This window comes from Perissodus microlepis, chromosome 8 (genome assembly GCF_051167445.1).
Source record: "Perissodus microlepis isolate ML-2025 ecotype Zambia chromosome 8, ASM5116744v1, whole genome shotgun sequence".
NCBI classification, from domain to species: Eukaryota; Metazoa; Chordata; class Actinopteri; order Cichliformes; family Cichlidae; genus Perissodus; species Perissodus microlepis.
This window is the reverse complement of record NC_140468.1, coordinates 6155119-6173404: the sequence shown is the minus strand read 5'-3', so window position 1 is coordinate 6173404 and position 18286 is coordinate 6155119. Positions and strand designations below refer to the sequence as shown.

The following is an 18286-nucleotide window of genomic DNA, read 5'->3' as shown; positions in this document are numbered from 1 at the left end:
CCTCGCTCTGTTTTTTTCAAACTGTTTCTGTGGCTTTAATTTGGCAAAATAGTTTCATAAGCAGTGAGCACTTCCCCATTCTCTCAGCCCCGAAGAGCTTTAAATCCTGTGGTTATCATGTGGCGTAGAGTTAAAACCACAAAAACGTAAGAATCCTTAATCCTGAATTCATTTGCGTCACTTTTTTAAAGCTTATTTTGATCTATGTAACTCCTGCAGGGCTAGTTCCACTTTTTCCTGGCCTGGCTGTGATCTCTTGTTATAAATATGGGGGGGAGACATGAAATGAGGTAAACAACATGAGGTTCTTTGAGTTTGTCTGGGCAGAAAAGAAAAACATGTCAGGACTTTCGTGCCAGGGCAGGTTTTTATGAATGGACGGGGTTTTTTTTCCTCTCTCTTTTTTGTGAATGAAAAACAACTGGAAAATCCAGTATAAAAGCTAACAGCCTGCCGAGATATGATTGGCTGCTAAGACCCAAACTCCACCTACGGTTGCTAGGATCCTGACTACCAGGCCTCTGATTGGCTAATAGAGGGGACCGAGACTTCATTCATAAGCCAGTGTATTCATCCGGACAAAGGCAAGAAATTCGAGCTCTTGAAGAGGAAATCCACCAATCACGAGTCTCTCTGGACCGAGCCAGAAAAGCACGTCTCCATATTACCCCCAAATCATCTATGCTGGAGAAGTGACAGCACAGCTGGCGTTCAAAGTCACCACAATTCGGTATAAACTTTATCTAAGACCGTGCGTCAATCAAATCGGGTTTAGTTTAGTTGTTGCCTCTCGACAACACACGCTCACAAAAAAATCCAACATCTGTTTTCCCCTCGCAGTTTCCTACAAAAAAAAGTGGAGCCTGGCAATCTGGGCAGACGTGGCAAGAAGCCCAAGAAAAGTCTCAAATACACACATCTTATATGTTGTGCACTTTTCTAAACATCCGAAGTGTTTTTGAACCAGAAAAGGGAACTTTTTGCGCATATTAACTAACAAAGCTGCATCCTTCTGCAAATACAAGTAAATAGGTGGTTGCTCGGGGTTTTTTGTTGTTGTTTTTAACTTTACCTGAAATTTGCAATCTGTCGAGCTGTCTGTCACATTCACACAGACACACACAAACGCAAAAAGAAGATTTGTAAAGAGGGCCGCAGCCCGCTGGGTAATCACTCGCCATCGCTTCCCCTCGGCATTTTTTGTGAATGGAGCTCATTATGCATGCAGCCTCCACGCAGCTCCATTCACAAGCAGCGCTCCCTCCTCTCTCTGCAGGCTGCGTGGATCTCACTCAACTCAGCCTAAATGACCACAAACGGTTAACGGATGGATTATAAGATGGATGGATATCTGGACCAGCAAGTGCCTTACACTTTAGCAAATGTACGTATATTCGGATTAACTCTCCACTTCTCTTTTGCCTGGTTTTTTACGTTTCTGCTACCGGGTTTTGTTTTGTTTTTGTTTTTTACATTTCTCTCGGCGTCGCGTCTGCACGAGTTTTGGCTGGAGCAGCTGTGTGTGCGTGCGCGCGATAGGAAACTGTTTGTCAAGCCGCTTAAAACTATGAAAAAAACCCACTCAAAGTAAAGGATATAATGTGGCGCATTTAATGTTTGTCAGCGGGGTTTCTTACGTGAACGAGTTTGTTTGGAGAACGTGTCAATGTGTGCCAAATGGTCACGTCGTTCAGACGCATACGGCGCGTTTGTTTTTCCAAGATTGCCTCCACAACTGGGAAATCAGTTGTTTTCAGTGGAGCTTGACGCTCACCAACTGCAGTAGGATCTCATTTGTAATCCATGACACTGTTATCATTATTATCATCATCAGTCCAAGTGGTAGCTTTTGCATCACTTCATGCCATTTTTCCTGACCATAGTAAAGAGCTGTTAACTGCTTTGACACTGATGTGCTTAAAATGCCCTGTTGGGAGTCCATTTCTCACTTCTTTTCCTCTCTTAACCTCTATGGCTTTTGCAGAAGTCGCAAGGAAATGGGCCCCTAAATAGACTGTTGATGGCAGCGAAAAGGAAATACATGGACACAGAATTGCCCCCTCAGGAATCTGAAGGTAAAGTGAAAGAGTAGAAGTTTTGTCCTCTGGTCTTTTTACATGTTATACATCATGATCTATGGTTAGTGTCAGTCAGTCTGTGTCGTAGTTACTGTGTGTCGATGAATATTCACTCTTTGTTTTTCTGTCTTTCTGTTCAGACCTCTTCCAGGATTTAAGCCAGCTCCAAGAGACGTGGCTCACAGAAGGTGAGACTTGGCTGACTCTTAATGTATAATTTCTGTGATGTGACTTTGACAGCCGTGGGGGTTGATGCTACATGTGTCTGGACAGATCTGTAACCACTGAAACCACAAAGAATAATTTTATTTGATACTAAGATTTGCTTGAAACATTCTGAGACTACTACAGATATGCATGGCTCCCTGTTTTTTGTGCTTATGCCACAACATTTTGCACTTTTATTGAACTGCTTTCAAACTTTATGACAAAGCTAATCGGGTTAGTTTTGCTGCCATACAGGATCTCGATTTTTCTGACTCAACACACATGCTCATAAAATGCTCAGAATCCCCCCCACCTCCAAAAAGTGAACACAGACGGGACATTATTAGCTTTGAGCATACCCTATTTTGGCCATGTTGGCATGTAGTATGCGTGCGAGTTAGGGGCCAATGCAAACAAACAGGCTGTTTGGCTTGTGTCACTCAAAGGCACATAGCGATGAAATGAGGCCCAGTCAGAGGTGATTGTCAGCTAGTAGACTTAATAAGTGCACTGATGACGTGAGCTGCAATGGAGTAATTATACTGTATGTCAAGAGGGGGAAAACAACACAACCAGTGAGTCACTGAGTGGGTTATTTTTTTTTAGTGGTAACCTGGAGCACAGCAGTGGCAGGACAGTGAGTTTAAATTTGCAGAAAAGCTGCAAGTAAATTGAGAAGATCATCACTGGGTGTGAATTTTGTTGTGTCAGTTGCTTTGATGGGGAAGATTAATAAAATATGCCGTTCACTCCAATGTGAGCCAGAACAACCTGATAAACGCTGCTTAAGGTCATTTTCTACTCTGTTTGCTTACTTGAATGTTTCAACTTCACCATGCAGAATGAATGTGCAGATGATTAAACTTGGACGCTTTTTCTAATGTTTGTCTGCTGCATATGCAGCTTGCATATGCACAAAACTAAGGGTGGTCTAATATGCAGCTTTCATATGAGTGGTGTGAAAATATGGAACAGTGAGAGGGTACTTTTCCTTGAAGTTGGAGATGCATTATATTCCTCAGTTAAATTTGGGAATTGAAAAATATTAATGTATTCATAGGCTCAAGATTGTTTCATGCGCTGTGCTTTGAATTTTGGGGAAAGTCGTGCACAAATTATTGCTCCGAGCAGTGTTTTTTAGTGTCTTTGGTTTCTTTCTAAACTATGGTTCTCAAAGGTTTGAGGGCCAAAGCCAAAGGGTCAATTTATTTATAAGTACATTTAAAAAAACAGGGATTTACTAAGGTGCTATATAAGTAAAAATGCATTAAAATAACATTAAAAAATGGATATCAGTCAGGTTTAAAAGCCAATGAATGAAAATAGAATATACAAATAAAGACAGTTTGTGCCACACTTTAGGATCAGCTCCTGTTAATTTAGTTTGCCATCAATGGAAAACTCATGATGTATCATTAAAACATGTATGCCTATAGATAGATAGATAGATAGATAGATAGATAGATAGATAGATGGATAGATATAGTGTCCATCACGTCCTCTCACGTCATCTTTGGGCCAATAGAAAGCTTTGATACATTAACCTATAAAGAAGTTAATCACTTTTCTCAAAGAGCAACAAACCTTCCTGTTGCTATATAGATCAATTAGCCAGCTCATTTTGACACTATGGACTCAACCTAAGCCACACGACAAAATGCCCTACTAGGGGATATTTTCATCTCCGTTGTGTTTCCCGATGCACATAAAGTGGTAGTAGTTGTTTTACATTTTTTGTTTTTGTTTTGTTTTTAAAAAATATTACTTAGTCATGTACAACTGTAAAATAAGCCAAAGCAAAGGGGGATATGAATAAAACTGCTTGGTCAAATAAGGCAGCCAAAATTATATTTTAGTCATCATTTCATGGAAAGTGGTAGCTTGCAACTCCTTCTTAACAACACTGTGCATGCAGTGAAAGAGTGATCGGGGAGTAGCGTGCAGTCTGTCATGTTTCTTAGTCACAAAAAATGCTTTAAAAAAAATATTGTTCTCTAGTTGGCTAATCTAGTCTAAGCCCATGTTTAATCAGCATCTGTTAACATTTTGGTCGACCAGTTAACTCATTTAGTAGGATGAAAAGAGTCTTTTTTTTCTTCCATGTTCCCCCCAAAAAATGTAAAATCTCCTGTAAACATATGATGAATGTGTGTCTTTTGACTTGATTAAGGATCGTTGGATTACTTTTAACAGTCAAATGGGACCCATTCTGAGTCATCTGTAGTACATAGGAGAATAAGGGAGGTGAAGAAACTTTGATCTGAGACCTTGGGGTGCGCTTGTGTCTGCCCAAACAGCAGACGGATATTTAAATAGATCCTGCTTCTGAGCCAGCTACTGTTTACAGCAAACAATGTCGTTTCCACGTTAGCTTCCACACCTTTTCACATGCGGCGTCAAATACCTGCAATTTCTCTTCACACCAGCATCTCCTTTAACAAAAAGACAAGACCCCAAACCAATAAAGTGCAACAATGGAAGTCACTTCAAAGCTGAGGCCCTATTTGTATTCACACATTTGGCTATTAGAGGCCACACTTAAATGCACCTTCTCCACTTACCTCCAGTGGTGTTAAACCATTTAGGCAGAAAGAGGTTTTTTTTTTTTTGGTGGTGTGTTAGATATCATTGCCAACAACTTCACTACATAGAAGCTAAATTAAGTTTAGTTTGTGGCGCTCACAGTCTTGAAATGTTGCTTCCCAGATAAAGTGTTGTGGTTACGCTGACTAATTCACGGGGCCTTTTTAGTTCGCATAGCAACTTCCTACCAAAGAAACGGTCCCTTTGAAATCTGATAATGGACGTTTGACTGTTTCAATCTCAGTTTTTCAGACATTTAAGTCACTTGTAGAGTTTTCTCTAGAGATCCTGGAACAATAAAACCTAAAACTGTCTGCATGGCTAAATACCACAGAAAGCAACATTTAAAGTGAAAATTAGGCCCTTTCTATAATTAGATAAACCAGGCGTTTAAAGGAATTTAAAACATTGTTTGGCAGCTTATTGTTGAGTCACAGAGAGTGAAGGAGGGGGTGGGGGAAAGACCAAACGAAGTGTGTAAGTGTAACTTTATCAAAGTGTTATTTAACCCTAAGTATGGGGCTTGTTTTCAGCTTTCAGCTAAGACCTCTCCTTTCCTGTTGCATTAATTAAAGACCTTATCATGAGTGATTGCAGTTGTGAGGGATTCACCGAGGTTGTAAAAGCTGGTTTGCTGGAGGGATTTTTTGTGAGACAAAAAGGGTGAAGCGCTGAATGGCAAGAGTTCAGGAGCTTGTCACATCTTGTCTGATTTCTGGGCCTTTAGGTTTGTATGTCTGTAGCTGTTTAGCTCCTCCCAGGATCTCCCACTGTGAGAAGAAAGGGGGGGGAAAAAAGTCATTCAAGGTGCCTGGAAGCATCGAGGAGAACATGCGTCTGTGCCCGAATAAACACACTTTCCTTCTTGTGCTGACTTGCATCTCAAAGTCCCTGATGAGGTGTTCCTGGAAACAAATCAGATACACGTGCAAGCGCTCATACGCACACAGGAAAGTGTGCAGACACAAACACACACACAAACACACAGGATGATGCCTGATGCTCATCATTTGTTTTCCCTCTCCCGCGTCTCTACGAGGTCCAGCATGTTCCGCTTTGGACATGTTGAAACTAGTGGAAATGATTGATTGTTGGATGTGCAGAACTAAATATTGGCCCCTGCTCTGTCTCATACGGCAGCTTTATTCCTCCCCCCTGAGGGCAAAAGACTGAAAAGTTAAAAGGGGGTAATATTATTATGGTATAGTAAACCACAGGATGCGGCGTTATATAAGAAATCGATGTCATTTATCAGAACATGCTCCAAAACGGAGTCATCCGGTTTCCTCTGCACAGGAAGGAGGAGTGTGACAACAAGAAAGTGGATTTGAATTTCTTATTTCCTCTTTTTGTCCTCTGCCTCTGCTGCTCGCTCGCTCGCTGTCTGAGTTTTGTTGTCTCCACTGATGAAGTGAGAGAGCGAGCGATGAGGCCACTGAGGTCGAACGCTGGGTCAGATTGTGGTTCTTGGGTGAGGTTACAATCAAAGGTCCTGTTGCAGAGTTGCAGTGCCATCTGCAAATGTCTTTTTGTAAGGTAAAAAAAAGTTGCTCTTTATCTAAAAAGTAGATACTTTTCCTCTTTTTAGTGGGTAAATGATGCTTAAGTACCTACAGTGTGTTTTTTGTAGCTCATTACACCCCTGATTGGGTTCATGATATTTAATGATACCCATCAAATTTTCCTTACCAGTTAGGTTGTACCATGACGTAAGTTTGAGTCCCAAGCAATGGAAACACTTAAAGTCCACACTCTTGTGTAGCTGGAGCATTGCCAGATTAAAAAGGTTGCGAGCTCTGGCTCTGCGCTACGATTAGGGTTAGGTCATTAACTCGAGGGTTGGCAAAAGAAATGCCAGTGCGTGTATCTGACCTCTTCACCCTTAGTAGGGTGTTGGCAGTCCAACGATTTAGGCTTTTCAACTGCGTTTGTGTGACTCAAAGTCCAAAGCTCCAAAAGGATAATTGTGAATGGGGTTTGGAAAGAGTAGCACAATAGCGTCTGTCTAGCTCTGCTGCACCTGGGCTTGGCGTCGCTGGCTCTGCTTATTCAGTTAGATCCTAGATGAGATTCATTATGAGAGAGTGCCTAATCAGGCCCACTGAAAATGTACACCACTGCAAGTCATTACAGATCAGATGGAGATATCACATATCACCGTATTGACTCGTCTATTTTTACAAATCAGTGTAAGTTGGGTGTATTTTGTTTCTTAGATGCAAACTTCTCTATCACTGAAAGGTAACTGAATATGATTTGGGTTAATATATTACTCTCATTAAATAGTATTCACTCTCACATATGGAGGGCGCTTTACTAAAGTCACATATCCATTGTCTCTAATGCCTTTTATCAATCTACACAATATTTGGGGGATTTAAATCACATCATTTAGCTTTTAATGGGACTGAAACTTGGCTGAAATTTGGGGATTTATGCTTGCCGATTCATTTTTATTTTAATTACTCACCGGCCACTTTAAGTATAACTGCTGGTCTACTGGAATTTTTGCACACAACCTTTTCAAGGGTTTACAGTGAACGGTGCAAAAAGCAAAAATAACCAACGAGCGGCTGTTCTCTGGGCAAAAAATCCTTGTTGATGTTAAAGGGATGAGATTGTTTTGAGGAAGGCAACAGTAACTCAAATAACCAGGCATGCGAAAGAGCATCTCTTAACGCACAACATGCAAAACCTTCAAGTAGAAAACCACACCAGGAGTCACTCCTGTCAGCTAGAAACACGAAACCGAGGCTACAATTTGCAACAGCTAGAAAAAATCGGACAACAGAAAATTGTACAAACATCATCAGGTATGAGTTTCTGCTGTGACATTTAGATGGTCAGGTCAGAACTTGGTGTAAACATCATGACAGCGTGGTTGCATCCTGCTTTATTACCGACTGAGCATTGTTTCAGTATCACATCATATGGACCAAAGTCTCTGAGGAATGTTTCCATCGCCTTGTTGAATTTATGCCGTGAAGAATGCAGTCCTGAAAGCAAAATGGGCTCCAACCCAGTGCTAGCAAGGTACACTTAATAAAGCGGTCGGTCAATGTAGCTCTATTATATTAAAGAGAATACAGCCAATATGGCACACCAAAACAATCTAGATCCTTGATAACCCTACAAGCAAAAAGAAAAATATCTAGACTTGATTTTGTGGGGAACTATTCACGTAATCTTCACTTGCTCTTGTTTCGCTCTTCCACTTCTTCTTTTTGCTTTTAGTTTCCTTGTTTTCTCTCTACTTCTATTTTAAGCCAGTCACCGTCTCTGCAGAAGATGAAATCCAGACTGCTTTTAGATTGTTAGACAAAAGTCCCCAACTCTTTGGAAACAAATCCAAAAAGAAAAGAGCTGGTTTGTCACACCATGTGACAGATCTCTTCACTGGTTTGGCCAGAGCGGCTTGTATTGTCTGTTGGGATTTCGAGTAGAAACTAGATAACACCTGCCTGTTAGTGTAGAGATGTCTGACGGGTTTGAGTTGAGTGTTTTTAAAGAGGCGGAGGGAACTTTCACTTATAGACAAAAACATTGTGAAATCGAAGCGGGCAGGCTGGGTGGGGGAGTGGGGGGCTGAAGGAGTTTATTTCCTCTATATAATAGTCTTAAAGCAAGGACAAAGAAAAATTTGTATTTTATCAGACTTGGTGTGACTGCTACAAATGCTACACAAAACCAGTTTGGCAGGTTAACATCTACAGTGTATCCATGTTGTTGTTTTATTGATTTATCGATGAGTAAACTGCTGGCATGCTACACACACAAATCATGAAGGTCACCTGAATGAGCACGACTCAGATTTCAAAGAAGAGAAGAAAGTTACACTATCAGGGATGAAAGAAAGGTAGAGAAATATTAGATTCTTGTCTAAAACACAATCTGTTTCTTCTTACTTTCAGCTCAGGTTCCTGACAGCGATGAGCAATTTGTTCCTGATTTCCATTCTGAGAACTGTGAGTACATTCAGTTTTTGTCCTTTAAACGAATGTCTGGAAATGCGCTCTGTGTCAGTTTCATAGAAAACAAAACTCTGGCCTTTTGACCACACTTTGTCACAAAATTTCTAATTCAATCAGGTATTGAGTCATGTAACACACAGTGCTGTACATGCCCGTCTAACCCCATCTTTCTGCTTTGGCATTTAGCCTGTTCATATAATTCCTGTTGGATTTTGCATGTTATGAGAAAGACGGGATGAAAGCAGCGGTCAGATTTGGGCTGTGAAGCCACCAGAGGCTTACGTGGGGATACTGTAACTCGCTGATGTTACAGTAATCTCTTTGGGAGGCAAAGCTATGCAGAAACAGAGGGGCTAATGACCCAGTCAACATGAAGTGAGTTTGGATCCCGGCGTTATGTGCTGCCGCCATCCATTTGCATGCCTTTGAAAAGTTGAATGGAGACGGCCCAGGAAACCAGTAAAAAAATCATTCAGGGCCCAGGTACAAAGATGGCCTTTTGTCCATATCGGAAGGTGTAAAATAGAAAAGCAAATTCCTGGGCTGCACAACTGAGCGCCTATTTGAATGAGTTTCCCTTTCTTGTTGTGTGTTTTAACAATGGCGATTCAGGATATGGGTGGGAGTACGTGTTGCCCTACAAACAGTTTTTTGTTTTTTTTTCGGCCCCATTCAGCACATTGAAGGCTTCTCCGTCTTAAGCAATGACACAGAAATGGCTGGCAACTTAAAGGAATCTTAAAGGGAACTTCTAGAATTAATCCCACCCCCTAAGTAAAACTGGCAGCTTTGGTTCCCGGTCAAAGGCGCTTCCTCCATGTGCCTTTTGTGTGCAAACATCATGTGATTTAACCAGCTCCGTGTCACCACTGTTCAGCCCCTCGGTGACACATGCCCTGCGCAATATTGTCACTGTGTCGGCCGACAATGTGGAGGAGGATGTGCGGATGATCCCCGGGCCACACAGAGGTCATGTCTACTTAACCCCCTGGACTGTCAGCCAATCAGCTGTCAGGCCTCCACTAAGGGTTGACCTGGGTATGATTTGCAGGGTCAGCGGGGCTTCAATTTGACAGGCAGCTCACTTATACGCAGCAGAGACACTCCTGCGTTGACAGACAGTGTCCCTGCTGATCACGGTCAATGGCCGCTGAGTCCACTTAGAGCATCTCTATTCAGCTCTGACTGGTGGAAAACTGAAGCTGACAAGCGACTTTAAATATTTGCGCTTGTTCTGTTCCCATGCTGAACTGAAAAGGCGTTCTCAGCAAGTGTTTAAAAAAGAAAGAGGTGACTCACCTGTTTTGGAAACTCAAAAACATTGAAAAAAAAGCATAAAGGAAAGCCTTAATCCCAGGTGACCGGAATATAATTGAGGCCTCCACTGAATAAGCGTCCTAGTAAAAAATTTAACATTGTTGTTTATCGAGTCAAGTTGTTACCTGCATGGGTGTGGTGCTGACGAAGGGAGGAAATGTGGAGCGAGTGAAATGGCAAAAGAGAGGCAAAAACATTGGAACATGTTGGAATGCTAGATTAGAGAAGAGGAGGGGGCAAAGCAGGGATTGTGCAATACCTGCACATCTGGTAAATCTATCTCATCTGGTCCATTCTCCCTCAGTTCACAGCTAACAAGCATGCTCTGTCTGCAGGCCGCCACTGAGGGAAGGTTATGCAAACATGCAACTTTTATGTACTTGCTGACCTGCCTGTGTGTGCTTAAAGGTAATTGAGCCATTGGTGATAACAGTGCACCCTATTTTTTTTTTTTTTCCCATCGACTTCATGTGATTGCCCGTGAGGATTAAATGCTTGTTTTTCTGTGGTGACAGCACCTTCAAGGGTTAGGCTGACGCTACTGTCAGACAGATTACTTTGTCTGTTTACTGCCTTCGGGGGAGAAACACATGGAGGTGTCAGTCAAATTTACAGTGCACAAGCGTAATTAAAATAGTTTAGACGCGTCACTAGTTTCGCACTAAAAGGCCACAGTCGGAGGGTTTGCCGAGGCTTTGCCTGCACTGAGAGCTTGTTCTTTGTTCAAGTATGTTGTTTACACTTGGAGCAGCTCGAGAGATGTGACCCATTCATAAATTTTCTTCCCTGTGTGCGTAAAAGGAAGTGTGCCTCTCCCTCCCCCCTCTTTCTCTCTCTCTCTCTCTCTTGCACTTTCTCCCTCTCTCAGTCCTCTCCTTCAGTCTTCATTCATAAAAAAGCCCTACAGTACTACAGACCCCCCCCCCCCCTTTCTGACGCCCCCCCCTGCTCTTCAAGTGGATACTCCAAACGCCTCCCTCCCTTCCTGTGTCTGTACAAACTAAGTCAAATTTAAAAATCTGGACTCCCCTTTCCCTTTTCTCTCTACCTCTCTCTGTCTTTCTCTCCAAACACACACATTCATGCACACACTGAGTGTTCCAAGATGTGAACTAATCCAGTGATTTTAAGAGTTGTGTGGGACGATTGTTTAGTTTTGTGCCTTGCAGTAATTATATAGGAAGTTGTGGCTATAGAATGCTGTTACAGTTCTTCTCAGCGAGTAAGTTTACCAAGGGAGAGAAAGCAAAATGACAAAGGGCGAGAGTTTCTGAGGGCAAAGGGGGAAGAAATGAAAAAGAGATGAACACATAAAACTGAAAATCAACTTTGTCAAAATAATTTTTACCTTTCATCCTTCTGGGGTCCTTAGAACATTGTCTACATGCAGCTGTTTTTCCGTTTTATGCTTTGCAACCTTTTCTTTAATTGTAGCACGCCATGCTATGAAATAGGGCTGCATGATCCGTTTCTATAGACTGTCCAGAAAGTGTCAAAAGGTGTCTGAAAAGCCCAAAGGCATCATTGTCAGATTGCTTGTTTTGTCTGACCGACATTAAAAGGCTGAAGTTATGCAAGATATAATCACAAACTGTGTATAAAACATAGACATAGCCACCGCAGTGGCACCTGTTCGTTTTGCGAACTCTTATTCTGAAGCCTCAGTTTTAGCATTGTGGCTATCTTGGTGTTTGGAAGCCAGGAGAGGCTTTATTTTGGCAAGCAGGTGGAGTGTTGGGTTATCTGGAAGAGCTGAGGAAGCTTGGTTAGCACACCGCATCTGGAGACTGTATCCATGCATTGCACAGACACCTGCAAATCTGTGCATTAAATTCTAGACATGTATTTATATGCTAGTTGGCACTAAATCTTGAGCAGAAGAGGATGCTGGCTAAAGCTACCTCTCACCACCTGTTAAGGTAGCCCAGCCTCTAATGATACATAACCTTTTAAAGAATTTATACTGGCAACGCATTGCAATCAATCCCAGTCAGTTTGTGGCACTGAGCACAGCTCGTCTGCCACCCATCTCTTTGCAATGGTTGACTGTAGTTGACTGAATTTCTGAATTTTGTTTCAGATTAGAGGGTCTGTCTAGTAATAGAACGAATAGACTGACTCCACCTTGCTGCCTCTTTGATCAGTCTTTGACAGAATCAGAATAGGGTTGACGCGTTTGCCTAAAAATATAACGATTTAAACTATTACTAAAAGTTGCTGATTCTCTTTCTAAAGAAAGGAAAGAAGGTAGAAAAAAGAAGAAAAGGTTCCAGTAACCCAGCTCTAACTAAATCCTCCCAGCAGCGTGGCTCTGTGGCTCCCTGTGTTCTGCTTTGTCATGAATTCACAGCGTTCCTCTTGTTTGGGTTGTTTTTCTGGATCCGAACTGGCCCAATCAGGCCCTATTTGGAGCGTGGGGCGATGGGTGAATCGAACCCATCCCCACCCCCTTTCCCTGCTCCCTCTTTCCCCAAAAGAGAAACATGCAGCTCTGTGTTCTCCACTTTCCAAAATACAGCTGCTATGCAACAAAGTGTGCAAAAACAGCCAGGTGCCTGCCAGACATGCACAGATACCGCTCGCCTTCTCGCTCTGGGGGAGGCGAGCCTTCCTCAATGACTGTGTTTGTTGCGGCATTTTGTTTTGTTTATGAGTAAAACACTTGATTTCTCTAACGTGAACATGTGATTTCTTTTGACAGCTTCTCCTCCACTTACTCACGCATGTACATAAACACACTTGGGCTGGTATACGTTTTGTTTTTTATACACAGGCTTCAGCCCTGCAGTTTTATGAATGGGTTGGTTGTGAAAGACTGGCTGAGGCAGCACATTGAGTTAGGGGGAGTAAACCTTCATTCATGACATTAACATGAGTTATTCCTCCACCAAAACACCTATAGAAGTACAGGCTTCTTTTCTGCCAGCCTTTCACTGACTACAGTGATACAGAGAGTTTTTTTTTTGCTAGGTCTTTATTCGTATTTTCTCTGTTTGGTGGAGTTAGAGCCACATGTTTGGTTTAAATGTCCTAAATTCAGTTAAGATGGGGCCTTTTAAATATACATAAAAGTTACTTTAGGTTTACAACATCTTTTAGTCATGTTTTAGGCAATCAAATCCACTGAAAAGGAGTTTGTAATGTCTACAATGTAGAGGAAAAGGCGTTTAATAACTTCCAGTGGGGAAGTTAAAGCTGAACTCCTGTGTTGATTCAGAACAGCCCTGTAAAAGCCAGGGGGCCATGGGGGATTTGAGCCAGGCAGCACAGCCCGCATGTCAGCAGCATAGTTCTGTGAATGGACAGCAGTATGTGTTTTATTACAGGAGAGTGATGGGAGGTGTATGTGCAAGGAAAAAAGGGTTGATGGGATGCTCATATGTCTCTTTCTGTGTTATTTACATGAACAGCTCCGCTTTCTGCAGCTGGAATTTTTCTCTTTTAAAGGAGAGCACAGACCAAAGTGGGGAACAGATGCCGTGGAAGAGGGTGAGGCCATAAAAACAACAGTAGCTTAACTTGATTGAATAATAATAGGAAGAAGCAGCAATTGCAATGACAAAGGCCAGTTTGAACATGTTGGCTGTTATGATAATCAGTGTTTATTACAACTTTAGTGTCAATTTGGATTTGACAATTAGGCATCTCTTTTAAGTACACGTTACACGTTCCATAAAAGCTAAAAATAAGTCGGTGCTTACTTTTGGCTTCACACGAGACTCTGTTACTTCCCCTTATTCCCTGGACCTTTAGAGGGGAACGTAACAAGGCATATGATTCTTGCTTCGGGTGCGAGAGGTCCCGGACGAGCCCCCACTTGTTACGTTCCCCCCTAAAGGTCCTGGGGATAAGGGGAAGTAACAAAAAGTGTCCGGATTGAAAAAGGAGAGAAAGAGGCAAGCTGGTTTAATTAAAAGGCTTTATTAACGTTTCAACAATACTAATTCAAAGAGACGGTCAAGCCGCTATCACTCTTTTAAAGGGAAACACAACAAAACTCAGTAGTTGGTCAAAGCCCTGGAAAGTAAGTAAAACAAAATGTTAATCACCAAACACACTCCTCTCCACAGAGCAGGAGTAATCGAGCAGCATGCGCGCACACACAGTTCACCAGCTGCAAAACCACAAGGCTCTCTGGCCTAGAGCTCACCTTTCTCTGGCCTTAAGTACCTCTAACTGCTGATTGGAGTCAGCTGTACCCAACGGACGGCACCTAGGCAGAAGAGACCACACCCACACCAGGGCAATTTCAACAGACTCGAACCCCATTCACCTTGGTGGAAGTCATCTGGAGACTTTACTCACCCAATCCGTATGAAAGGACCTGTGATTGGCCCAAAAACGGAACCCAGGGCAGGTGCAGGAGTCTAGTTTACCTTCAGTCCACTTCAATCACAATATCCTGAAAGTTTATAGGGTTAGGCATAAAAACAAGTTGTAAGACACTTTTTAAAATCAGAGAGAACTGGTAAAATGACCATCTACAGTACAGTTGTCCAGTATAATTACAATTATTCCCAACATTTTTAGCTCCACTTCTTCCCCCTCTTCTTCAACCCTTTCTGAAGTCATAATCAAGAGGGATACTTTAAGTTTTGTAACTTTCCCAAACAGAAGTTCGTGACTGTCCATGACAGAACTCAGACTTTAGCACTGTTTATACTTTACTTAACCCAACCCCATCTAAACCATTATTTGGTTTTGTCCCTTGTATGGTGGCCATCATCTCATGTGTACTGCAGCGCTCAACATTTTTAGACATTACCCAGCTTAGCTGCTTGAGAGAACACAAAGCTCCAACACAGTCAGTTGAGGCGTTAAGGAGTCTTTAACCTGCCGGCTTGTTAGCACAAAGTACTTGTTATGCCTAACTGAGCCCATGTGAGAATAACTTGGACAGTAAAAGTCTGGTGAATTCCCAGTAAGCAAGTAGGCATCATGTGCTCCCTTCTGCACAGGCTACCCAGACAGCACCGTCATCTAAGAGACAAAGCCTGACACTATGTGCTAGAACTGAGAGGGGGCAACTTCAGCTTTCACAGCTCATGTAAGAAAATGACTTTGATATTTTGCAATTTTGCAAACTAAATTTGTCTTTAGAACCACCTGTGTTGTCATTCCTCTCTAAATTTTTTTTTCTTGTACCAATGCTGCTGCCTTTCCATCAGTTCTACGATAAAACAAAGAAATTAGTAGATGGAGCATGGCCAACCAGACAGTTCAGCATACACAGTTATCAACACACCAAACACGTCCAGCTTCTGAGCAGAGGAGGTCAATGCATAGTAACCTGCTGACACACAGCAGAAGGTGTGTAGCGTGAGCTGAGAGCTGGCGTACGCTGATATTGATCCTCGCTAGTCCAGGAGAGGAACAGGAGGAGATGGAGAGGGTTGATGGATGACTTGATAAAGATAAAGCAGAGATAAATCAGTCTGAAGGAGAGGGAGGGGAAAGTAGAGGGCTAGGAGCGGGTCAAACGTGCCACGAAGCATTACGGTCAAGATCACTATCGAGAGGGCCGGGGGTGGGGGCTTTCTGAGAAGTGCGGGAAGAGCTGTGGATGTGGCATGCTCACTGATAATTTCAAGCAAGGTGTCCCGGCCTTTCAGTGTGTTATCTCCTCCTCCCGATGAGGCAGATTTCACCTCCAAATACGTAAAGGCATGCATTCTCGCAAACACGTGAACGACTGCACACTCACATCCACGAGATGCCCCCGGTGGGCAGCTCATTATATCATTTCAGTAACAGTGTGAGGGGGTGGATCGATCGCTACATTAAACATTAAGAGGGGACAGCTATATTGGGGGCCGAGGGATTGAGAGTCGAGAGTCAATATTGTTCCAGATTAATTACATCCACCTCTCGCCTGTGACGGGATGTCCCTCTCATGGCACGTCCCAAGACAGGAATGTATTGTATCGCCTGCACTAAACAGCAATAAGGCTCCAAGATTTATGGCTGTTCAATGGCCATTTATAAAAAGCCAGTGCTGCACAGTTGAAAGTGAAGTGGACACTAGGGAAAACATATGATTTCAGAAGATTTACCAATTAAATTCTGATCCCCTGATACTTTATTTTCTCTCCCTCGTACTCAGTTTTTCCCATTTCTCTTATAACGAGAGCAATATCAATACAAATTGATCCAGTTCACTGAGGATTCAAGGTCGTACTGCAGGAAGAATTCTGGGGGAAGAAATCTAAGTTTAGTTGTTAAGACAACAATTACACCCCTTTCAAAAAATATTGTTTCGATTTCAAAAAATGGGAAGTGATACTATGATGCTTGCAAAACTGTAGCGTCACTGTTGTTCCCATGTTTAGTGTCATTTAGATCTACATCCTTTTAGCCAATGCAACATAGTGCACCAGAGGCGTTTCAACGGCCAACAAAGTCCAGAAAACATTTGTCAGAAGTGCCACTGTGCTATCCAAAGAAATTATCTCTCCGCCCTACTGATACTATTGTACTTTCCATCAATCTCGTTAGGCTTGTTTGGCAGCTATCTGACAACCGTTCTTTAAATATTCAAGTAGCCTGAACCATTATCAGATGAGAGAAGATGATCTGTAAATCTGATAAAGCAGACACTAATGGAGCCAACACTCCTGGGCCTCCCCCGAGCAGACAGACAGTGAAGCCACTCCTGAGCCCGTTGGCTCCCAGAGACGAGGGTGAGTTCGTCTTCCTGATTGTGCAGCGGCCTTAAAAGCATGCACACATGCCCAACACATGTTTCCATGCACCACTGGACAGGCTCGAAACGGTCTGGATCACATTGGTTCGCCTAGCCTCCCTCGCTCTCTTTTTACTCTCACTCTTGCACATTTTCACACATAAGTAGAAACTTGGCCAAAGTCAGTACCACATTGTGACCAGATTTTGACTTTTTAAACTTCTTTTCCCCCCCTTTAAGGTTTTTGACGTGCACTAGATAAAGACAAGTAATTTGTGCAGTCAAATGTTACAATCTTGTGTTCTTAAATACATGTGGAAGACACTCGTTTTAGCTATAGTTATAGCTTATCTTTGATAAATGAGATTTAGGTGATTTTTAAGATTTGCCCTTGGTGCTCTATTTCACCATTACTGGGCACTTTTGACTCTTAAAATGCACATGTAAAATGCAGCCCTAAACTGGGAAAAATGAACAAGGAAAAGAATTGAAATTCATGATATATTTAAGTGTGTGATGTAATGCATGATACAGTGTGTGTTCTATACTATCAGTATGGAAGCTAATAGTTCTTTAACACATAACATGTATATATTTTCTACAAAAAGATGTACTTTAATTTTTAAATATCATTACAAAATTTAGTTTAGTGAAACGGTAAGGAAGACAATTAAACAATTGTTACTAATATGATTGCTTATAATATGGCACCCATGATTAAAAAAATGTGTTCTAGCTGGTAGCACCTGTATAAGGATGGGTCATTCATATTCACTGATCATGGTTCATTTTTAATGGATAAACTGATGTAAATTTCAATTCATTCATCTGAACTTTACACAGAAGCAAACTACTTCTGTTGTATTTGTCCAAAAAGTTAATTTCTTACCTCAAATTAGTTTTGCCCTTGAATTTCTGCAGAAAGAAAGTAACACAGCATTTCCACAAGCAGAGAGGGAATCCTAATGGGCATGTGCAATCACTCTAGCTCGTTTTTGGATTGAGGAATTGCATGTTAGCGCTATCCCTGGTCTCCATATGTACATCGACTTGACCAGTTTTTGACCATGACAAATGGTGTAAAAATTGAAAGAAGTAATGCAATAAAGCATTTGTTTCTCTGTTTACTAGGCCAAAACATTCACTTCAACATGCGGTATTAGTCATTTAATATGAAGCTCAAAAACCAGGTACACAGCTGCGATCTATTTATTTTTATCGGTTTAGTGTTTAAAAAAGAGAACCCACACAAAACAAACTATATAAGCTTAGAATTAGACCATAAGCTTGGTCTCACAAAGTAAAATCCACCAGTCTGTGCAAAACTTTGACTGTCAACGCATGCATTATAGGTTTGATGTAACCTACACTTTAAATGCTTTTAGATTCTTTTATACTGTGCCAGGCATTCTCCTATTATGTCTCCACCACAATGTATTCACTAAGCA

The 18286-nt window shown here is 41.9% G+C and overlaps 1 protein-coding gene across 1 annotated transcript in view; it reads left to right on the top strand.

The window, feature by feature from the left end:
* The first annotated feature begins 1211 nt into the window (after positions 1–1211).
* Positions 1212–18286, top strand: part of etv4 (ETS variant transcription factor 4) — a 35965-nt gene continuing 18890 nt past the window's right edge. Inside the window, exons 1-4 of the mRNA XM_084937181.1 lie at positions 1212–1384; positions 1985–2075; positions 2219–2266; positions 8780–8833. Of these exons, the coding sequence (XP_084793307.1) occupies positions 1328–1384; positions 1985–2075; positions 2219–2266; positions 8780–8833 (250 nt within the window). The 5' untranslated portion in view covers positions 1212–1327. The remainder of the gene's footprint in view (positions 1385–1984; positions 2076–2218; positions 2267–8779; positions 8834–18286) is intronic.